The sequence below is a fragment of the Mustela nigripes genome, chromosome 13, assembly GCF_022355385.1.
Source record: "Mustela nigripes isolate SB6536 chromosome 13, MUSNIG.SB6536, whole genome shotgun sequence".
NCBI lineage: Eukaryota > Metazoa > Chordata > Mammalia > Carnivora > Mustelidae > Mustela > Mustela nigripes.
The window spans coordinates 50,265,577-50,286,335 of NC_081569.1; the positions used below are offsets into that span (position 1 = coordinate 50,265,577).

Consider the following 20,759-nt stretch of genomic DNA (forward strand, 5'->3'; position numbering starts at 1 on the left):
TTAGTCATGATGCGTGGGTAATATAGAGGACGGCAGATGGCAAGGTATCTGTCAAAGGCCATGATGCAAAGGAAGAAGCCCTCATCACACCCAAATGAGAAGAAGAAGTAGAACTGTGTGAAACAGCTCACAAAGGAGATAGACTTGCTTGTGGACAGGAAATTGGCCAACATATTAGGGACAGTCGTGGTGACATAACATATTTCCAGGAGAGAGAAATTCCCCAAGAAGATGTACATGGGGGTATGAAGACGCCGGTCCCACCGCACAGCACAGACAATGGCTGCATTCCCCATCAGAGTCAGGGTGTAGATTACTGAGAAGAGTGCAAAGTAGAGGAGCTGCATTTCTGGGCTTGAAGGAAAGCCCATGAGGATGAAGTGGCTGACAGAGTTGGTGGTTTCTGTGCTGGACACATTCATTGGTCTGGAAGACATGGGAGGTGACTTGGTTATTGCACCTTAATGGGTTATGCTGGTTCTTCCTAAAAACACCAAAATTCTCTATCTTTTATTTGAAAAAGTAGCAAACAATAGTAAACAGACTTTTGTTTAAACAACAAAACTGTGGCTTTCATGACTTAGCCCCTGAGCATATATTATTTTAAAAAGTCACAATAATAGAAAAGAAGGAAAACATGAATTGGATGCTAGCAATTCACACTTTGTGATTCTGATAGATTACTTGTTTTCTACTCTTTTACCTATTTACCTGCACTATCAGTACTACATTTCTGTTCATTTGAAGTTCTTTCAACAGTCTATGAGTACTTGATTTTTTAAGATTAATAAATGACTTAATAATAAAAAACTAAATCAAGATGCTTTAAGAATCTATATAAATGTAGTACAATGATAGGATATAAACAGATATTTTTCACCTTCAGTTCCCCCAGGTTACTCATGGTGTTTTAAAGTGACAATAAAAAATACCTCTATCATTCTGGGATTTATGCTTTTTGTTAATGCCAGTTTCTGGATTCATATCATTTTGCATAAATGATAGACAACTGAATGCACTGTACACTATGAGAAAAAGTTCTATACCTTTGCCTCCAAATTGCTCTGGCTACTTTAATAGACTTCCATGTGCATATGTGAACCAGAAATGCCCATTATGGCAATTGACCTGAGGGAAAGCAGCTAGTCTGAGTCACTGTGACCATGTTAATTGTGCCTATACTTATACAGTACAACCCATGGTCAAGGTAGCTGCAAGAAAAATGGGAAAATAGGTTTTAAGTTTTTTTTTTTTTAAGATTTTATTTATTTATTTGACCGAGAGAGAGAGATCACAGGTAGGCAGAGAGGCAGGCAGAGAGAGGGGGAAGCAGGCTCCCTGCTGAGCAGAGAGCCCAATGCGGGGCTCTATCCCAGGACCCTGAGATCAGACCTGAGCTGAAGGCAGAGGCTTAACCCACTGAGCCACACAAGCACCCCAGATTTTAAGTTTTTGTGAGGATTTCCATAGTCAGTATTTTTCCTCTACAGCCCTTTTCCACAAGTTTCTTTTTCTCTTTTAGATAGACCTTTGGTATCATTTTACATTTCACTAAGTGCCATCTAGGCCTTTCTTATCTGGGCAAATCTGAAACAAGGAGCTTCTTCCTTCTCTCTCTGGCTACTTCCATTTCATGTAGTTGTTATTAAATTGAAACTTAGGGGGCACCTGGGTTGCTCAGTAGGTTAGGCCTCTGCCTTTGGCTTGGGTCATGGTCCCGGGGTCCCGGGATCAAGCCCTGCATTGGGCTCTCTGCTCAGCGGGGAGCCTGCTTCTCCCTCTCTCTCTGCCTGCCTCTCTGCCTACATGTGTCTACTTGTGATTTCTCTCTAAAAAAAGAAAAAAAATACATTGAAACTCAGGTCTGTTTCCTCTGACCTTTTATATGAAGTGAAATATTTTCATTCAGAATATTTATTAAGCTTCTTCATTGTGTTAAGTGGTCTTTTGAGTGCTAGAGAAGCACCTGTGTGAATATGACAGATCTTGCACTATGGATCTTATAATCAGAGATTAACAAACTTTTAATACATTTTTGCTGAATTTTTGTTTTCCACTCCTGGAAGTATTTTTGCATTTTATCAGGAACATTTAATAAATCAAAGAAGACTTTTCAAAGTGGAAATCCAAGACTTTAAGTCAGAGAAGCCCTGGGCCAATTTATATAAAAGTCAGACCACATAGATGGCTAACCCTTTCATTTTACCTTTGAGACAGAGTTTAGATTGGAAGGACTAGTTATAGATTCTCATTGCCCTGAGGTTGTGCAATGGTTGTAGAAGCTCAGGTCAGCCTAATCCTTGGGTCTTGGGTTTTCTGAAAACAGTTCATTAATGTTTTTAAAGAAAGAATTCGTTCATTCACACAGAGATTTTGAGAAATCATATCCCCTAATACCTTTTTAAAAGAAGTATTTTGGAGTGTAGTTGACATACAATGTTATATTAACTTCAGGTGTACAATATAGTGATTTAATGCTTTTATACATATTGCAATTCTCACCATGCTAAGTGTAGTTACCATTTGTTACCAAGTATGTTATTAAAATATTATTGATTATATTTCCTATGTTATAACTTTTTAATATTCCACTGTATTGTCCTTTTGTCTTTAGACATTTTTGTGGTCCTCTTTACTCAGGACCCAATGTCAGCCTTTTCAGTTAAATTGTTTTATTTAAAGAAAGGTCATTGACATAGGATTTGTTTCAAATCATTATTGATACTCACTCTTCTTGTTTTAGAATATCTCCTGGGGATAGTAATTGTCCAATGCCAGAGTTTAGGGTACAACTTATATGTACAACAAAATAACAGTAAAATGCAACATGCTGAAAACTTTGTACTTCAAAAAGAATCCATATTAAACCAGGGATCATTAGTGTAATGGAACTGAAAAGTAATATATGGGCTTGGGAGAGAAGATATCTTTGGAAAGAGAGATTTGCCATATTTACCCACCAAGCAATAAAAGCTTCAAAATGAATCCTTCTGCAGCAAACTGTCAGTTAACATACATCTTCACTAGAAATCCTAAGCTACTTTGTATGTATTTTTCTATTAATTTTTTAGAGTAATATATATAAACTGAGAAATATTCTCCAGAATCCAGGGAAACAAGGAAATTAGTATTTTAGGACTTTATTTATATGTTAGCATTTCATTCTAGTGAAATATTTTCATTTTTTTCAAAGATAAGAAAACACTTTCTTTCTGAATTTTGCAAGAAATTCAAGCACACGTGGCTCACATGTTATACAGTTTCTACTTACTCCTTGTATGAATGCCGAGAAGAGGGTCAGAGACCAGACATAAAATATTACTTCACAGAGCAACAGGCATGTAAAGGAGTTCCAAGAAATTGGATGATCCAGTTTGTAATCTCTCATGGATTTCAAAGAGTGAACTGTACAAGGTATTTTTTGTCTAGTTTCAAAGCACATTTTTATGGTCAAAATGAAAGCTCAAATGACGGTGTTATATATGTCTACTTTTTTTTTTTTTTTTGCCTCATGACCTTTTGGGATTTGAGATTTATCCTCTTGAGGATTTGGTTGTATTTTTTCAAAATAGATAATTTTTGAATTTTCATTATAATCAAACACCTATTCTTAGTATTCCATAGGGAATAGTGAATCTATAGAAGTTGAGTCTATCTTTTCTTTCTTCTCTAGTAGCCATGTATTGTTGAAGGCTTTTGGGGAATAATTAAGTCATAATAGCTACAACTGGGAGCTCTATCATTGGGTTCCCTTTATCTATTTTGAAGAAGAAGGAATCATTCTTTGACCATCAAATATCTGTACTTGGGGTAGTTTTGTCACAGATATCTGAGGTACATTTTATGTATAGCAGAAAGAATTGGCAGCTTAAACTTTTGGGAACAAGGGCTAGAATGGTGATTGTCAGGGACCAGGAGAGGAAGGAAATGGGGTGATGTTGGTCAAAGGGTACAAAATTACAGCTATAAGATATCTATCTATCTATCTATCTAATCTATATATATATATTTTTTTCTACATATAATATAGATATATAAGTTCTAATGCACAGTGTGGTGATTATAGTTAACAACTATGTGTTATATACTTGAAAGTCACTAAGGAAGTAGATTTTGAGTGTTCTCACCACCAAAAGAAAAAAAAAGGTAAGTATGTGAAGTGAAGTGATAGAAGTATTAACTAACTGTATTGTAATTATTTCACAATATACACATGTATCAAATCATCATGTTCTAATGTTATACACCTTAAACTTATATAATGTTATATGTCAATTATATCTTAGGCTGGAAATAAGTGGCAGCTCAAGAAATTTAATTAGCATTCTGTTATTTCACAAATATTTATTGAATACTTGCCATATGCTGATCACTATTTAAGATCCCAGGAATATTGTATGAAACAACCCTAGGACCCCTGTCTTCACAGTACATATTTTCTTTTGGAGGTAGCAGTAAATAAGTAACATAAATAAGATAATTATGAAGTATTATTAGGAAATATTATGGATAAATAAATAAAGTAGGGGGTGGGGAGGGAATACTAGAATAGGGAGATTTTGTGATTTTAGGGTAGTAAGGAAATCCTCATAGAGAAGGTAACATTTATCATTTTTTACCTTTTAAAAGATTTATTTATTTATTTATTTTATTTATAATTTATTTATTTGAGAGAGGGATCTCAAATAAATAAGTAAATCTTTTAAAAGAGAGAGAGTAAGAGTATGAGGGAGGGAGGGATAGAGGGAGAAGCAGACTTGCTCAGCAAGGAACCTGACACAGGACTCAATCCCAGGAGCCTGAGATCATGACCTAGGCAGGTGTTTAACCAACTGAGCATCCAGGCATCCTGAGAAGGTAACATTTAAACAGTGTCTTGAAGTGAGAGAACAAACTGTATAGCTATCTGTGGTATTGCATTTCTGGCAAAAAGGTCAATCACAAGAACCAGAGGCAGAAGAAAGGGTAATATGTTGGGGAAAGAGGAAAGGGGCCAGCCAGAATGGCAGTGGAGAAAGGAGCAGGACAAGATGGTAGAAATATAACAAGGTAAATGTACCTATGAGCTATTGTAAAGACTTCAGCTTTCACTGTTTAGAAAGGGTTAGTGGAGGTGTTTGGCAGAGAATAAAATGATCTGGCTTGAGGCTTTTTTTTTTTTTTTTAATTTTAAAACTTGGTACCTAAAAATATGCATATTGTAATTGTACAGCTCTCTGAATTACTAAAAACCCACAAATCCACTTAACCACCACCTGAGTAAAAGAACATTACCTTGCATCTCAGAAGCTTCATTGTCACCTTTCCTGATAGTACTTTCTCCAGAATAACCTCTATCTCTATTTTAAATACCATCAATTTGCCTGTTTGGGGATTTGGGATTTTCTCTCTTGATGGTTTAACAGTATTTGTTCAAAAGAGGAGATAATTTTCAAAATTTTACTTAGTTATAATCAAACACCAAGTTTTTAATTTGTTTTTGAAATGTGCATAAATGAAATCATGCAGCATCTATTTTGTGTCTGGAATCCTTAACTCATAATTAAATTTGTGAGATTTATCTGTAATGTTTAATCTAACTGTCGTTCATTTAATTTTATTGCTATATATTATTCCTTTATATGATTATACCACATTTCCACCTTATTGTTGTTGGGACATTCAGTTAGAGGGTAGTATGAGTAATGCTGCAATGAATAGTATTCTACATATCTCTTGGTGTATGCTTACAGAAATTTATGATATATCTATGTGTGTGTGTATAATATATATATATATATATATATATATATATATATATATATATATATATATGAAATTTCTGGATTCCAGGAAATGCATTTATTCAGCTATAACAGATAATGTCAAAGAGTATTCCAAAAATGGTTGCCCAAATGTATATTCTCACGAGTAGTATGTGCTCATCCTCATTATTCTGTGTTTTTTGTTTTGCTTTGTTTTTGTTAGTCTTTGATTATGTCAGTTTTTTGAAAAAAATATTTAGGCAAACACATCCCATGTTATATTTGGGTATAGTCTTTTTTTAATAATAACTTTTCAAGAGTCTTGCCTACTTTAAACTATTGGGAATTTGTTTTTACTTCAAAGGCTTAGAGATACTTTCTGAAAACAAGACTTTAATCAGTTAGATGTATTCCAAATATTTTCTCCCATTTAACTGGCTTATTTTCCAGTCTCATAATTTCTTTTTAATAAACAGAAATTCGTTTTTTAAAAATTTGAATTCCAGTGTAGTTAGCAAAGTGTTTATATTCATTTTGGTTGTACAACATAGTGATTCAACAATTGCATGTATTACTCAGTTCTCATCAAGAGAAGTGTACTCTTTAATCACCATCACCTATTTGGCCCATCGTTCTATCCACCTCCTTCCTGGTAGCCATCTGTTTTTCTCTATAGTTAAGAATCTGGTTTATGATTTGTCTCTACTTCTCCCCTACTTTGTTTTGTTTCTTAAATTCCACATATGAGTGGAATCATATGGTATTGTCTTTCTCTGACTGTCTTACTAATGAATAGAAGTTCTTACTTTTAATGCATCTAATTTATTAATCAAGTTTCTTTATAGCTAATTCTTTTTGCTTATTTTAAAGTTATGAAAGTATTCTCCTTTATTTTTTAGAAGTGTTAATATCTTACTTTCAAATTTAAAATCTGCAATTATCCTAGTCATAATTTCTTTGTATGAAGTGACATATATAGCTTAGATTTCATTTTTCCACTTGAAAGTCCATTGACCTAGACATTTTTTTGTTGTTAAACCTGTATTCTACACCTGCTCTGTAGTCCTATTTTTATCATAAATTAAGTGGCCCTATATATGCATGGGTTGGTTTCTGGATTCTCTATTTAATTTCATCTGTCCTTTTATAGTTTTCTTTTAAAGGTTTTATTTATTTATTTGAGAGAGAGTGTGAATCAGAGAGAGCATGAGTTGGGGAGGAGCAGAAGTGTCGCGGCCTGTGCGACAAATCAACCAGGGTCGAGAGAGTAAGAGGATGATGAAAAGAAATTAAGAGACAAAGAGATGGGGGCAGGAGGAGCACCAAGGAGGATGTCCAATAGTGCCAATTTTATTCAAGGCTGTGAGGCATTATATAACTAACAGAAACAATCATAAGGAAAGTATCTATTTTTAGCTGATTACTAAAGAGTTTGCAACATGCACAGAAAATCCTTCAAGCTTTCCCATTATCTATTTTCCAAACACCAATAGCAGACCTTCTAGCAACAGCTGTACTGACTTCAAGGCCACTCAAGACATAGTTGTGCAAGCACAGCACAGCCTTATAGTGGTGTAGTCTATAGCCCGCGCAAGGACAGCAAGGACCAGCCAAGAATTTCTGACCCGGCCAAATCGTCTCTATCTGACTAGCAAACGTGTGGGAAGTCATGTAGGCAAGCGCACAACACATAGCACAGACCCTTTCTCAGTGCTACTCGACTTTATCGACCTAAGCCTTTTGTTCGGCTATTCAGCCTTTAGAGGAGGCACAAGTCAGGGCCTGGTTTGGTTCTTGTCTCAGGCCTTACCGTGGCCTCCCACACAGAAGGAGAGGGAGAATGATGCGGGTCTGGATCCTGGGACTCCCGGATTATGACCTGAGCAGAAGGCAGATGCTTAACCAACTGATCCACCCAGGCACACTTCATCTGTCTCAATTATTTAACTAATTTTAAAATTTGAATTCAACTAGCCAACATGTAGTACATCATTAGCTTCAGAGGTAGAGTTCAGTAACTCATCAGTTGCATACAATACCCAGTGCTCATCCCATCACACACCCTCCTTAATGCCCATTACCCTATTACCCATCCCCCTCCACCAACCTCTCCAACAACCCTCAGTTTGTTTCCTATAGTTAAGAGACTCTCAAATGGTTTTTCTCCCTCTCTGATGATTCCCATTCATTTTTTGCTCACTTCCCCTATGATCCTCTGCACTGTTTCTTATATTCCATATATGAGTGAAGCCATATGATAGTTGTTTTTCTCTGATTTCGCTCAGCATAATACCCTTCAGTTCCATCTACATTGATGTAAATGGTAAGTGTTCATCCCTTCAGATGTCTGAGTAATATTCCATTGTGTGTGTATGTATATACACATTCTATATTTTGTATAAATTTTATATAACTAAATATTTTAAATTAAACCAATTATCAATGAAAAATGAAACCAATTAAAAACCCTCTGACAAAAAATTTTTTGAAAATATGTTCTTTTGAAATTTCTATATTTAGTCATGGCAGTAAAATAATTCTATCAAATTACAGCACTTAAAGGGCAATGCAACTCCCATTGAAAGTGTTCTAAGATGTAGGCATAATACTCCATAGTGTATATGGACCACATCTTCCTTATCCATTTGTCTGTTGAAGGGCATCTTGGTTCTTTCCACAGTTTGGCAACTGTGGCCACTGCTGCTATAAACATTGGGGTACAGATGGCCCTTCTTTTCACTACATCTGTATCTTTGGGGTAAATAACGAGTAGTGCAATTGCAGGGTCATAGGGAAGTTCTATTTTTAATTTCTTGAGGAATCTCCACACAGTTCTCCAAAGAGGCTGCCCCAACTTGCATTCCCACCAACAGTGTAAGAGGGTTCTTTCTCCACATCCTCTCCAACACACATTGTTTCCTGTCTTGTTATTTTGGCCATTCTAACTGGTGTAAGGTGATATCTCAATGTGGTTTTAATTTGAATCTCCCTGATGGCTAGTGATGATGAAAATTTTTTCATGTGTCTGATAGCCATTTGTATGTCTTCATTGGAAAAGTGTTCCTATCTTCTGCCCATTTTTTTGATATGATTATCTGTTTTGTGTGTGTTGAGTTTGAGAAGTTCTTTGTGGTCCATATACACTATGGAGTATTATGCCTCCATCAGAAAGTATGAATATCCAACTTTTGTAGCAACATGGATGGGACTGAATTGTGCTGAATTATGCTGAATGAAATCAGTCAAGCAGAGTCAATTATCATATGGTTTCACTTATTTGTGGAGCTTAACAAATAGCATGGAGGACATGGGGAGATGGAGAGGAGAAGGGAGTTAAGGGAAATTAGGGGAGGTGAACCACGAGAGACTATGGACTCTGAAAATCAATCTGAGGGTTTTGAAGGGGCAGGGGGTGGGAGGTTGGAGGAACCAGGTGGTGGGTATTAAGGAGGACACGTATTGCACAGAGCACTGGGTCGTGCAAAAACAATGAATACTGTTACGCTGAAAAGAAATTAAAAAAAAAAGTGTTCTAAGAATAATTTAAGTTTCAAGCAGTGCATACATTTCTTATGTTTGTTAACTTAATGTCTTTATCACTTAAAACCACAAAGAAATACATTATATAATTACAGAAATGATATACCCCACAAAATGCTTTTGAAAAAAATATATATCTCACATCACATCTTCTTTATCCATTACATTCTTTATATATTCCATTCTTTATCCATTCCACAGCTATTGTGGAAATTGCTGCTATAAACTTTGAGGTGCAGGTGTCCCTTCAGAACAATACAATTTGTATCTTTGGGGTATATACTTGGTAGTGCAATCATCTCTCTTTTTATACTTATTGTACCAGCAGTACATTTTCTTAATTTTCATAGCTTTATAATAAGTTTTGATATCTAGTGAGAAGAGTCCTCCAAATTTATTTCTCTTCAAATTCTTTTTGGTAGTCTTTGCCCATTGCCTTTTCACATAAATTTAGGATCCTCTTGTCAATTTGCACAGAAATTATTGCTGAAATTCTGAATGAAATTGCTCTGAATGAGATTTACTGTCACCTACACAATTACTCTTATAATCCATGGACTTGGCATATCTTCCTATTAACTCATGTCTTCTTGAATTTCTTTGAATAAAGTTTTATAGTTTTTTATAAAGAAGGCTTGCTAATTATATATATTTTTATTTTTTTCTACTGAGCCCTTCTCCCATTGTTTCTCACTGTTATAATTTAGAGAGACAGGGTTGGCGGAAAAATTGTAACATGAAAATCTGCAGCCAATTGCAAGGATGTTTGTGAAGTTTGTGGACAGGCTTGTTGACCTCATTCCAAACTTGGCAGTTTGAATTCAATTTCTTACCACCTCCCCAATTATTGCAGCTGGGGATCCCTTTACTAGATAAAGCAGTAAAGTCAGAGCAGTCTAGGCTTCTTTAAGGCTGTCTTGAAATACAGAATCCCTAGAGCTTCTGGATGCTTTAGTTTCCTTTTTCTGGTTCCTTTCAATTTGCCCTTACTTTCCTTTTCCTCCAGTTTTATTGAGAAATAATTGACATACATAACTATAAGTTTAAGGTGTGCAGCATGGTAGTTTGATTTACATGTGTTGTGAAATGATTACCACAATAGATTTAGTTAACCTCCATCATCCCATATAGATACAATGAAAAGAAAATTTCATTTCTCTTTCATGAAAGTGAGAAAATTTCTCTTTGAGATGACAACTCTTAGAATCTATTCTCTTGGGGCGCCTGGGTGGCTCAGTGGGTTAAGCCTCTGCCTTCCGCTCAGGTCATGATCCCAGGGGCCTGGGATCGAGTCCCGCATTGGGCTCTCTGCTCAGGAGGGAGCCTGCTTCTCCTCATCTCTCTCTCTGTCTGTCTCTCTACCTATTTGTGATCTCTCTCTGTCAAATAAATAAATAAAATCTTAAAAAAAAAAGAATCTATTTTCTTGACAACGTTAAGTCTCAAAGCTCTGTATTTTGCACTTCTTTTTTTTTTTTTTCCCCAAACCTGGGATCAATACTTCGCACATAGGAGACACTCAGTAAATATTTGGAGGATGAGTATATCAAAAAATGAATAAATGAGTGAAGGAATGTTTCAAAGCAGGGAAAGAAAAATGTGGGAAAGAGAAAACACATCATAGTACAATATCCAAATAATTGATACTGACAATTTAATTTTAGCACCACTGAGTGTGTTTGGTATGGGGAAATAATGTACATTTGTCAGTAGTAAGCCCATGGCCTGGGAGAGTTCCTGTATGAATAATGTGAACAGAATTTTGTTTCCAGGGTAGGATGTGGTTTCAGGATTGATAAAACCATTCATTTGAACCTATGATCTTAAAAACAGTCTAAAGCACATTGCATTGGGGATGAAATTCAAGGGGGAAATTCAGAAAATATCCTGGGTATATTGATAGAGAGGCCCGAAAGGATATGGGGAAAACTAAAGACAGAACTACTGAAGAAATTAAGCTTATCAGAGTATACAGATCAGGTCATTTTCCCACACACAGGGCAGATAATTAGAACCCTGGGAAGGAAGGGTGCCTGGGTGGCTTAGTTGGTTAAGCACGTGCCTTTGGCTTAGGTCATGATCTCAGGGCCCCAGGATCAAGCTTGGGCTTCCTGCTCAGTGGCGAGTCTGCTTCTCCCTCTCCCTCTTCCTTTCCATGCCTCTCATGCTCTGTCTGTCTCTCTCTCTCTAAAATAAATAAATAAAATCTTAAAAAAAAAGAACACTGTTCTTTTGTTTTAGGGAGACAACTTTGAAGGCCTGAGACTCACTTGCCTAAATCTCTCCAAAAATATCTCTTTTCATGCACTCTTATCCTGGATGAAGCACCTTTAATAGCTTTTGCACTTATATAAAGATTTTCTTTTTATTATTTTAAGTTGCATACCACATAGGAAATTTGCTCTTGGTTTGATTATGAGGCATATACACTGTGCTAGAAAATTATATACAATTAAAATCACTATTTCAGAAATATCTAAGAAAAAGTTGTCAAATATGATAAAATATAGAAAAATTATTAATGGCACTATGAGTCCCTCTAAATCAAATTGTTATTAATCTTTGTTGCATTTTCCCATTTTTCCCATTCCTAATTTATTTCTAATAATACTATAGCAATTTTTTGCCTATCTTTATAAAAAATTTTAAAAATTGGTTTATTTTTATTTTATTAAAGTATAGTTGACACACTGTGTTACATTAGTTTCAGGTGTGTAACATAGTGATTCAGTGACTCTATACATTATGATGTGCTTACCACAAGTGTACCTACCATCAGATACCATACAACACTATTGCAATTCTATAGGCTTTATTCTCTATGATGTAATTTTATCCCTGTGACTTATTCATTCCATAATTGGAAACCTGTATCTCCCACTTCCCTTCATCAATTTTGCATGTCCACTTACTGCTTTTTCCTTTGGCAAGTGGAATTACTGGATCTTTGGTATTTCTATTTTTAAATTTTTTTGAGGAACATCCATACTCTTTTCCATAGTGGCTATATCAATTACATTTCCTATCAGTGGTGCACAAGGCTTCTTTTTTCCCCCTCATCTTTGCCAACACTTGTTATTTCTTGTCTATTTGATTTTTACATCACTGTGACAGATGTGAGGTGACATATCTCATCATAGTTTTGATTTTCGTTTCCTTGATGATGAGTGATGGTGACATCTTTTCACATATCTTTTGGCCATTTGTATGTCTTCTTTGGAAAAATATCTATTCAGGTCCTCTGCCCATTTTTAAAATCAGATTGGTTGTTTGTGTATGTTTAATTCTTTAAGTTCTTTATGTATTTTGGATATTAAACCCTTCCTGGATATATCATTCAAAAATATCTTCTCTCATTCACTAGGTTGTCTTTTCCCCTTGCTGATGGCTTCCTTTGCTGTGTGTAAGTTTTTTATGTTGGTATTGGCCCCGTACTTTCTTTTTGCCTTTGTTTCCCTTGCCTGTGGGGGACCTATCTAGAAGATATGTTGCTAAGGCTGACATCAAAGAATTACTGCCTATGTTTTCTTCTAGGAGTTTTATGGCTTCAGGTCTCTCATTTATGTCTTTAATCCATCTCGAGTATTTTTGTGTATGGTGTAAGAAAGTAGTCCAGTTTCATTCTTTTGCATGTGGCTGTCCAGTTTTCCCAACACGATTTGTTGAAGAGTAGCCACAGTATCTCCTTTCTTTCTTTTTTAAAAAATACTATCTTATTTCTATCCTCAGACTCATACACACTATCATTGCTGCATGGTTAGTATTAATTCTAATACTAAAAATGAGAAAAACCCTTTAAAATCATAAAGCACTTAAAATATGAATCATTAGAAAAATTAAAATTATGAATCATTATTTTTCATTAAGTTTTTTTTTTTTAATTTTTTTTTTTATTTTATTTTTTTTTAATTTTTTATTTTTTATAAACATATATTTTTATCCCCAGGGGTACAGGTCTGTGAATCACCAGGTTTACACACTTCATTAAGTTTTTTCCAAGTAATCTTGTTTCCTGGTCTCATCTCTTGTTTCAATACATTTATTCTTTTGTATTGAGTGATACTGGGGGTAGTACGATAAGGAATACGATAAGTTATAAGAACCTATAACAACCCAAAAAGTAAACAATTGGGGAAAAAACCCTTATTTTCACAAAATCCTATTTAAGAATTAGATTTGCTGAGGAGAAAATTTTTGGCAAGCCCACTTTGAGGAACAACTGAAAATTATAAGGGGCTTCATGTGTAAAATAATTATTCTGAATAGAAAGAGAAAGATGTTCTGGTTGTTCTGGTAGGTGGTGGGGAAGAGGATGAGGAAAAGAAAAAGAGGCAGATCAGGTATAATATGAAAGATTGACTGGGTGTTCAGCAGTGGCCTTTCCTGTAACTCTCCCTAACCCCAACCTCTAGTCAGGTTAATAAACCCACACAAAACTGGATTTTCTTTGTTTTTAGATAAAATGTTGAAGGGGTGAGTCTCACATGCAGATTGATGTAATCAAAACAAGACACAAGGTAGATTCAGGAGTGGGAGAAAAGAAGCACACATGAACATGTTTGTATGATATGTAGGGAGATAGCCGTGGGTACTTTAAACAGGTGATCACTGAGAAACTGGGGATCAGAGACAAATTTACCTATATATGTAAAAGATAGAAGCTGACCAGGTGATATCTGGGTTATATATGGTTTTTCTGCAGAGGTCTGAGAATGTTTCACATTTTCCTATTTGCATATAAGACACACAGGAGTACTAATATAATAAAGTCTAGTACAAATGATTTATGCAAGTTCTTATAAGATCTTATTTGTATTTGCCTCATTGATATACATTTCTAAAAATATTCCAGGGAATATGGGAGACATATTTGCCTCTCAAATTTGCTTAAGACCATTAACCTCCTGTAATTTTATATCACTATATGTCCTATACATATATGGATTCTAGTTCTTGAGAGGCTGTCTTTGACCAAATCTCATAATCTGAAACAGTTTTCTCAGGGCCTTCTTCATCTCCTTATTCCGGAGGCTATAGATCAAGGGGTTGAAAAATGGAGTCATCACAGAATAAAATAAAGTCACAATTTTCTGGATCCCTGCTGGATTTCCTGCTGTTGGGCTCACGTACATCACCATGATAGAGCCATAGAATAGGGACACCACAGCAAGATGGGAGCCACACGTGGAGAAGGCCTTATGCCGACCTTCTGCTGAGGGGACCCTCAGCACAGATCTGATCACCAGAGTATAGGAGCTGGTAATGAAGAGGAAGGTGGAGAAAATGAGGACTGAGTTAAAAATGGCACAGATGATCTCAGTAGCAGGAGCTGGCACACAGGACAGCTTCATAAGGGGCCCTGGGTCACATAAAAAATGATCAATTATATTGGGACCACAAAAAGGAAGTTGGGAGATGAGGTAAACTGGGAGGAGAAAACAGGAGAAGCCACACACCCAGCACCCAGCTCCTATTCTGATGCAGCGCTGAACAGTCATTACTGTGGGATAGTGCAGGGGCCTGCAGATAGCAAGGTACCTGTCAAAGGCCATGGCAGACAAGAAGAAGGTCTCAGTGGTACCCATGGAGAAGAAGAAGTAGAACTGGAGGAAGCAGCCATAGAAGGAGATGGTGCTGGTTTCAGAGAGCAAGTTGGCTAGCATATTGGGGACAGTAGAAGTGACATACCAGATCTCCAGGAAGGAAAAATTGGCCAGCAGGATGTACATGGGGGTGTGGAGATGGTTGTCCCACCACACTGCAGAGATAATGCATAGGTTTCCAGTTAGTGTCAGGACATAGATTGCAAAGAAGAATGAGAAGAGGAGGATCTGAATCTCCCAGGAACAAGGGAATCCAAGAAGAATGAATTCACTCACAGGGTCTGAGTGGTTATTTTCAACTGGGTTTTTCATTTTTTTTTCTCTTCAAACTGCAATAGTAAGACATCACCATGTAACAAATGACTACATCTTGAGATGTTTTTCAGTTTTCTTTACGATTCAATTGACAGCACAGTTTTAGATTACTTGAAGATATTTAGCGCTCTTTGCCCCAGTGATATTGGGAGGAAATAAGGAACTTGGGGCTGTGGGTGCTTGTTACAGCTTTACCATCATGATTACCATACTCATCATGGGCCATTAAACCCCTGCCTTTTTATGTGTCCTCAGCACTGCATAAAATTAAGATAGATGCTTCTTGTCATTCAGAGGCTTTCAACCAAGTTCAGAAACATCAACTTAGAGTCAACCAGTGCTATCAGTGAGGCCACCTGTGACCTCTTATTTTTGAAGATCTCCTGAAATCACACAATTTAAAATGTTACTTCCTCTCAGGGTTTGGTGATAGGCACAATTCTTCAAAGTATTCTTTATTTTTAGATTTGTTCCTTTTACAGTTAAAAATTTGTTTCTGAAGAGGAGTAAGCTTCTTGTTCTGTCACCTTGAATGAACATTTTAAATAAAATTGGTATGAATAAATGAGGTTTTTAAAATATTTTTTTGCATTTATTTTTTCATGTTCTTTTTAAATTTATTTTTTATTTATTTTCAGCATAACAGTATTCATTATTTTTGCACCACACCCAGTGCTCCATGCAATCCGTGCCCTCTCTAATAACTACCACTTTGTTCCTCCAACTTCCCACTGTTGTTCCCGCCACTTCAAACCCCTCAGATTGTTTTTCAGAGTCCATAGTCTCTCAGGGTTCACCTCCCCTTCCAATTTCCCCCAACTCCCTTCTCCTCTCTAACTCCCCATGTCCTCCGTGCTATTTGTTATGCTCCACAAATAAGTGAAACCATATGATAATTGACTCTCTCTGCTTGACTTATTTCACTCAGCATAATCTCTTCCAGTTCCATCCATGTTGCTACAAAAGTTGGGTATTCATCCTTTCTGATGGAGACACAATACTCCATAGTGTATACGGACCACATCTTCCTTATCCATTCGTCCGTTGAAGGGCATCTTGGTTCTTTCCACAGTTTGGCGACCATGGCCATTGCTGCTACAAACATTGGGGTACAGATGACCCTTCTTTTCACTACATCTGTATCTTTGGGGTAAATCCCCAGTAGTGCAATTGCAGGGTCATAGGGAAGTTCTATTTTTAATTTCTTGAGGAATCTCCACACTGTTCTCCAAAGAGGCTGCACCAACTTGCATTCCCACTAACAGTGTAAGAGGGTTCCCCTTTCTCCACATCCCCTTCAACACATGTTGTTTCCTGACTTGCTAATTTTGGCCATTCTAACTGGTGTAAGGTGATATCTCAATGTGGTTTTAATTTGAATCTCCCTGATGGCTAGTGATGATGAACATTTTTTTCATGTGTCTGATAGCCATTTGTATGTCTTCATTGGAGAAGTGTCCATGTCTTCTGCCCATTTTTTTTTTTTTTGATATGATTATCTGTTTTGTGTGTTGAGTTTGAGGAGTTCTTTATAGATCCTGGATATCAACCTTTTGTCTGTACTGTCATTTGCAAATATCTTCTCCTATTTTCTTTTTTATTTTTTTAAAGACTTTATTTGAAAGAGAGCAAGTAAGAGAGATCACAGAGGGAGAGGGAGAAGCAGACTCGCCACTGAGCAGAGAGTCTGATGCAATGCTTGATCTCAGGAGCCTGGGATCATGACCTCAGCCAAAGGCAGACACTTAACTAACTGAGCCATCCAGGTGTCCCTAATCGAATGAGGTTTAGACTAAACACTAACGATCTCTTTTAACTGAGATTTACCCTAACTAGAGTACACAGGCTTCAGTCTTCAGTTGAAATTTATCACATGCAGGGAAAGTACCTCATGATAGTATTCTATATATATTTTGTCATGTAAAGTAAAAATAACTATGGTATTATATCACTGAAAGCATGTGAGACTTGAATTATATTAATTGGAGATCTGTGCATAGACTAGTCATTCTCATTTCTCTCTATATATTATCTCAAGCTTCTATGTCAGAGTTTCTCCTGACTGACTTGATCTGTACATGTTTTCCCAGGACCTAATGCCTGATATTTTTCCTTCTTCACTGATCCTCACCTAATCCCTGATATTTTTCCTTCTTCACTGATCCTCTCTCTGCATGTGACCTGCCAGTTAGCCCCTTGATATAAAAGCCAACCATCTATGCAAGATAAAGCCATATTTTTCTCTCCCTAGCTGTGAAGTTTCTTTCATAACCTGGATTTATCTGCTCAATTTCTTTCTCAGCATCTCCATTTGATATCTAATGAAACATGCTTATGATTAAACTTTTTTTTGATTTCTCTCTCCTCAAACTGGCCAATCCTTCCTTTACTGCCATACCACTAAATTGCACCACCAATCACTCAGCTGTTCAGGCTATACACTTTGGCCACATCTTTACCACTCCTCTCAATACGCTACATCAACAAGTGTTCTAGGCCTCAAAACATTCAGAATCTGAACAATTTTTAGCGTTCCTATCAGCTTTCACCCGGTGGATGTTATTCCCATTTTGACCACTACAAAAGCCTTTTAAATTGCCTGTTTCCATTTTTAAATGCCTAGAAACTTACCCATATAGTAGCTAGATGACAGTTTTTAGAAAATCTGACCATGTCAACTACTAGCTTTCAATCTTTTATATATACTTTAAACCCTCCAGTTCCTGGGGCACCTGGGTGGCTCAGTGGGTTAAGTTGCTCCCTTTGGCTCAGGTCATGATCTCAGGGTCCTGGGATGAATTTCCACATCGGGCTCTCTGCTCGGCAGGGAGCCCGGTTCCCTCTCTCTCTCTCTCTGCCTGCCTCTCTGCCTACTTGTGGTCTCTGTCAAATAAATAAATAAAATATTAAAAAAAAAAACCATCAAAAACCAAAAAGCAAAAAAAAAAGTTTCTTACCATAGCTAGGAAGGCCAATGAGGCCTTCTTCCATGTCCTCATTTCCTACCACTCTTCTCCCGACTGGGCTCACTCCAGCTGTGCTGATTCTTGACTATGCCAGGGGTGGCCCATATACAGGCCTGGATTACCCTCACTCTATCCCTCTCTCCACCTGGCCAGTATTCACATGTCTTAATCTATTACTTTATTCAGATTTCTGGTAAAAATCAGAAACTCACAGAGGCCTTTCCCTACTTTACCCATCTTTGCTACTCTGTTTCCCAATCCCACTTTAGTTTTCTTCAAAGTGCCTATAGCTACCTGGCATTGAATTATATACTTAGTGTGTATTTTCTGTCTCAACAGTCTGAATGTAAGAGAAAGACAGACATTATTTTGCTCACCAATGTATTTGTAGAATCTAGGACACTATCTGGTATATTATAAGTGCTTACTAAATATTTGTTATCTCAATTAATGAACATGCAATAATAGTAACCAGTTAGTGAAATAATTGCTTGTAGCCAGAAGAAAAAAGAGTGGAAAAAATGCAAAGAGTGGAAACTCCACTTTGCTAAAAACAAAAGCAAGGCAATAAAGATTTTGTTTTTTATAGGGATACACCATTAGTCCCGGAAAACAGGAGAATATCCATGGCAGGAACCTGCTCAATACAATACTGTTTAAATCATTTCATCTTTCTTTTTGTCTCTTTCATCCATGATGCTTTGTGCTGTGATCTTTCTTATCGTCACTAAGTTATAATCTGCTCTAAAGTTGTGTGTGTGTGTGTGTGTACACTGTTTCTTGCTGTCTTCTGTTTCTAATTGTCCATATCTTTATTAAATGGCTTTTATAATTGTTATCTCTTATTTTAAATAGATAAGTGAACTGTTTTAGGTTATTCCCTCTTGAAGAAAATATGTTTATAGTCAATAGCGGATATATTTTCTCTATGTAGTAGTCAATATCCTTTAACAGAAAAATGTCCTTCTCTTACTACCGAATGTTTTTTTCTACCCCATATTCAGGGTCAGAAAATCTGGTATATGGGATTTGAATAAGTAATAAAGTATAGAATGATGAAGTTGTCATTCCACAATTTATTCTTGGTGCATATGTTTGGGAGTTCAGCTAACATTTCAATTTAAGTAAAATACTATTATTTTTATTAAATATATTTATTAATATATTTATAAATAAAATACATATGACAATGTTTATTTAGAACAGTTCTCATGTTGTAGGCTATGTTATATATTTGAGAATAAAACCAATTTCCATTAGGAGGAAACTATTTTAACTTACATTTTCATATGGAAAAAATACAATAAAGGGTTAGAGGAAAGTAAAAAAGACATTACCAAGAAAATCTGAGCTGTACCTTACCTAATGCTATTATGTGAGGATTGTAGAATCCAATAGAGGCCAGACATCCAAGTATAGGTTTCTCTCTCCTGGAGTCAGCCTTGATCTCCTTGTCCTCTCATTTCAGCAGGAAAAAATGTGTAGCCATGTCAAACAAGTTGTGCTCCAATTCACGCTTCTGTAAGGGGTTGCGTGTTGGAAGAGTAATATTATCAAGAATAGAAATTATTTGAAGCCCACACAATGACTATATTGGCCTTTCATGCTGGTTACATGAAGTTATACAGGGCACCATAGTTTCTCCTGATTTGGGAACAACTGATTACAGCCCTGCCTCTAAAAGAGGGTATGTACCAAACACACTCTGAATCATGATTTTTCTGTTCTTGACAGTCCATTTTGGAAGTGTGGTGATCCAGAGCACTCTATGACTACACAGGTCTTACTGCTGAGCTCCAGTCCCTTGTATGCTTTTAAATAAATGTGTCAAGTTTTGCTTCTGACCCTCCTGGATTATCTGACTTTTCCCAATGGCCTCATCTAGGAATAACAATGAGAAAGTTTTGGCTAGATCTCAGAAAGTATTTCTTTAACTGAGGCTTAAATTGGTCCAGCCTCTAGGGGAAAAGGGAAAGATGGTGAGTCCTGGATCTAAGCTGAAGAATAAGTTGGTTTTAAGCCTTGGATCAGAATGTTACCAAAAGCATATATAACCAAAAGCATCTGCATATATTTTTATAGTAATGCAGCTGTGTTTTCCCATAAAAGAGACGACCTGGATTTAGGATGAAAATGTAAGAGCAAAGGGTTCTATAAAGCCAAAGGATATAAAGACAGAGTTTAATTATAGTAAAGAATTTACAAAACCCTTCAAAGTCTTATTTGATCTATTCCTTTCTCTCTATAATTGAGTACATATACAAGCTGGGAATGCTGGGATTTTTAGATCAGTAACAACTGTTCCACTATTACTTGACTGTTAAGTATTGTCCTACTGGTCTAAAGTCTCACTTTAGCCTGGGTAAAGTAAATTAAAAATTTACATCAACATTACATCAACATTATAATTGCTACAACTAATATTGTGACTTTGGAATGTATAATGGAGGTAATACTCTAATCCTGTTTGACTCTGCAGAGGTCAGATAAAGAGTCCTTCATAAATTCTCGTCCCATAATTTAAGAAGCACATGGGCAAATGGCGGTGATTTTGAAGGAAGCAATCAGAAGGGCTTGGAATTATGAAAAAT

General features: G+C 36.3%; 1 protein-coding gene across 1 annotated transcript in view; it reads right to left on the reverse strand.

Annotated features, from left to right (window-relative positions):
* Positions 1-15,199, reverse strand: part of LOC131999304 (olfactory receptor 11H6-like) — a 31,654-nt gene extending 16,455 nt beyond the window's left edge. Inside the window, exons 1-3 of the mRNA XM_059372088.1 lie at positions 14,450-15,199; positions 13,685-13,692; positions 149-426 (exon numbers count right to left, since the gene is read on the reverse strand). Coding sequence (XP_059228071.1) covers positions 149-426; positions 13,685-13,692; positions 14,450-15,199 — 1,036 coding nt within the window. The remainder of the gene's footprint in view (positions 1-148; positions 427-13,684; positions 13,693-14,449) is intronic.
* Between the last annotated feature and the right edge of the window lie 5,560 nt (positions 15,200-20,759).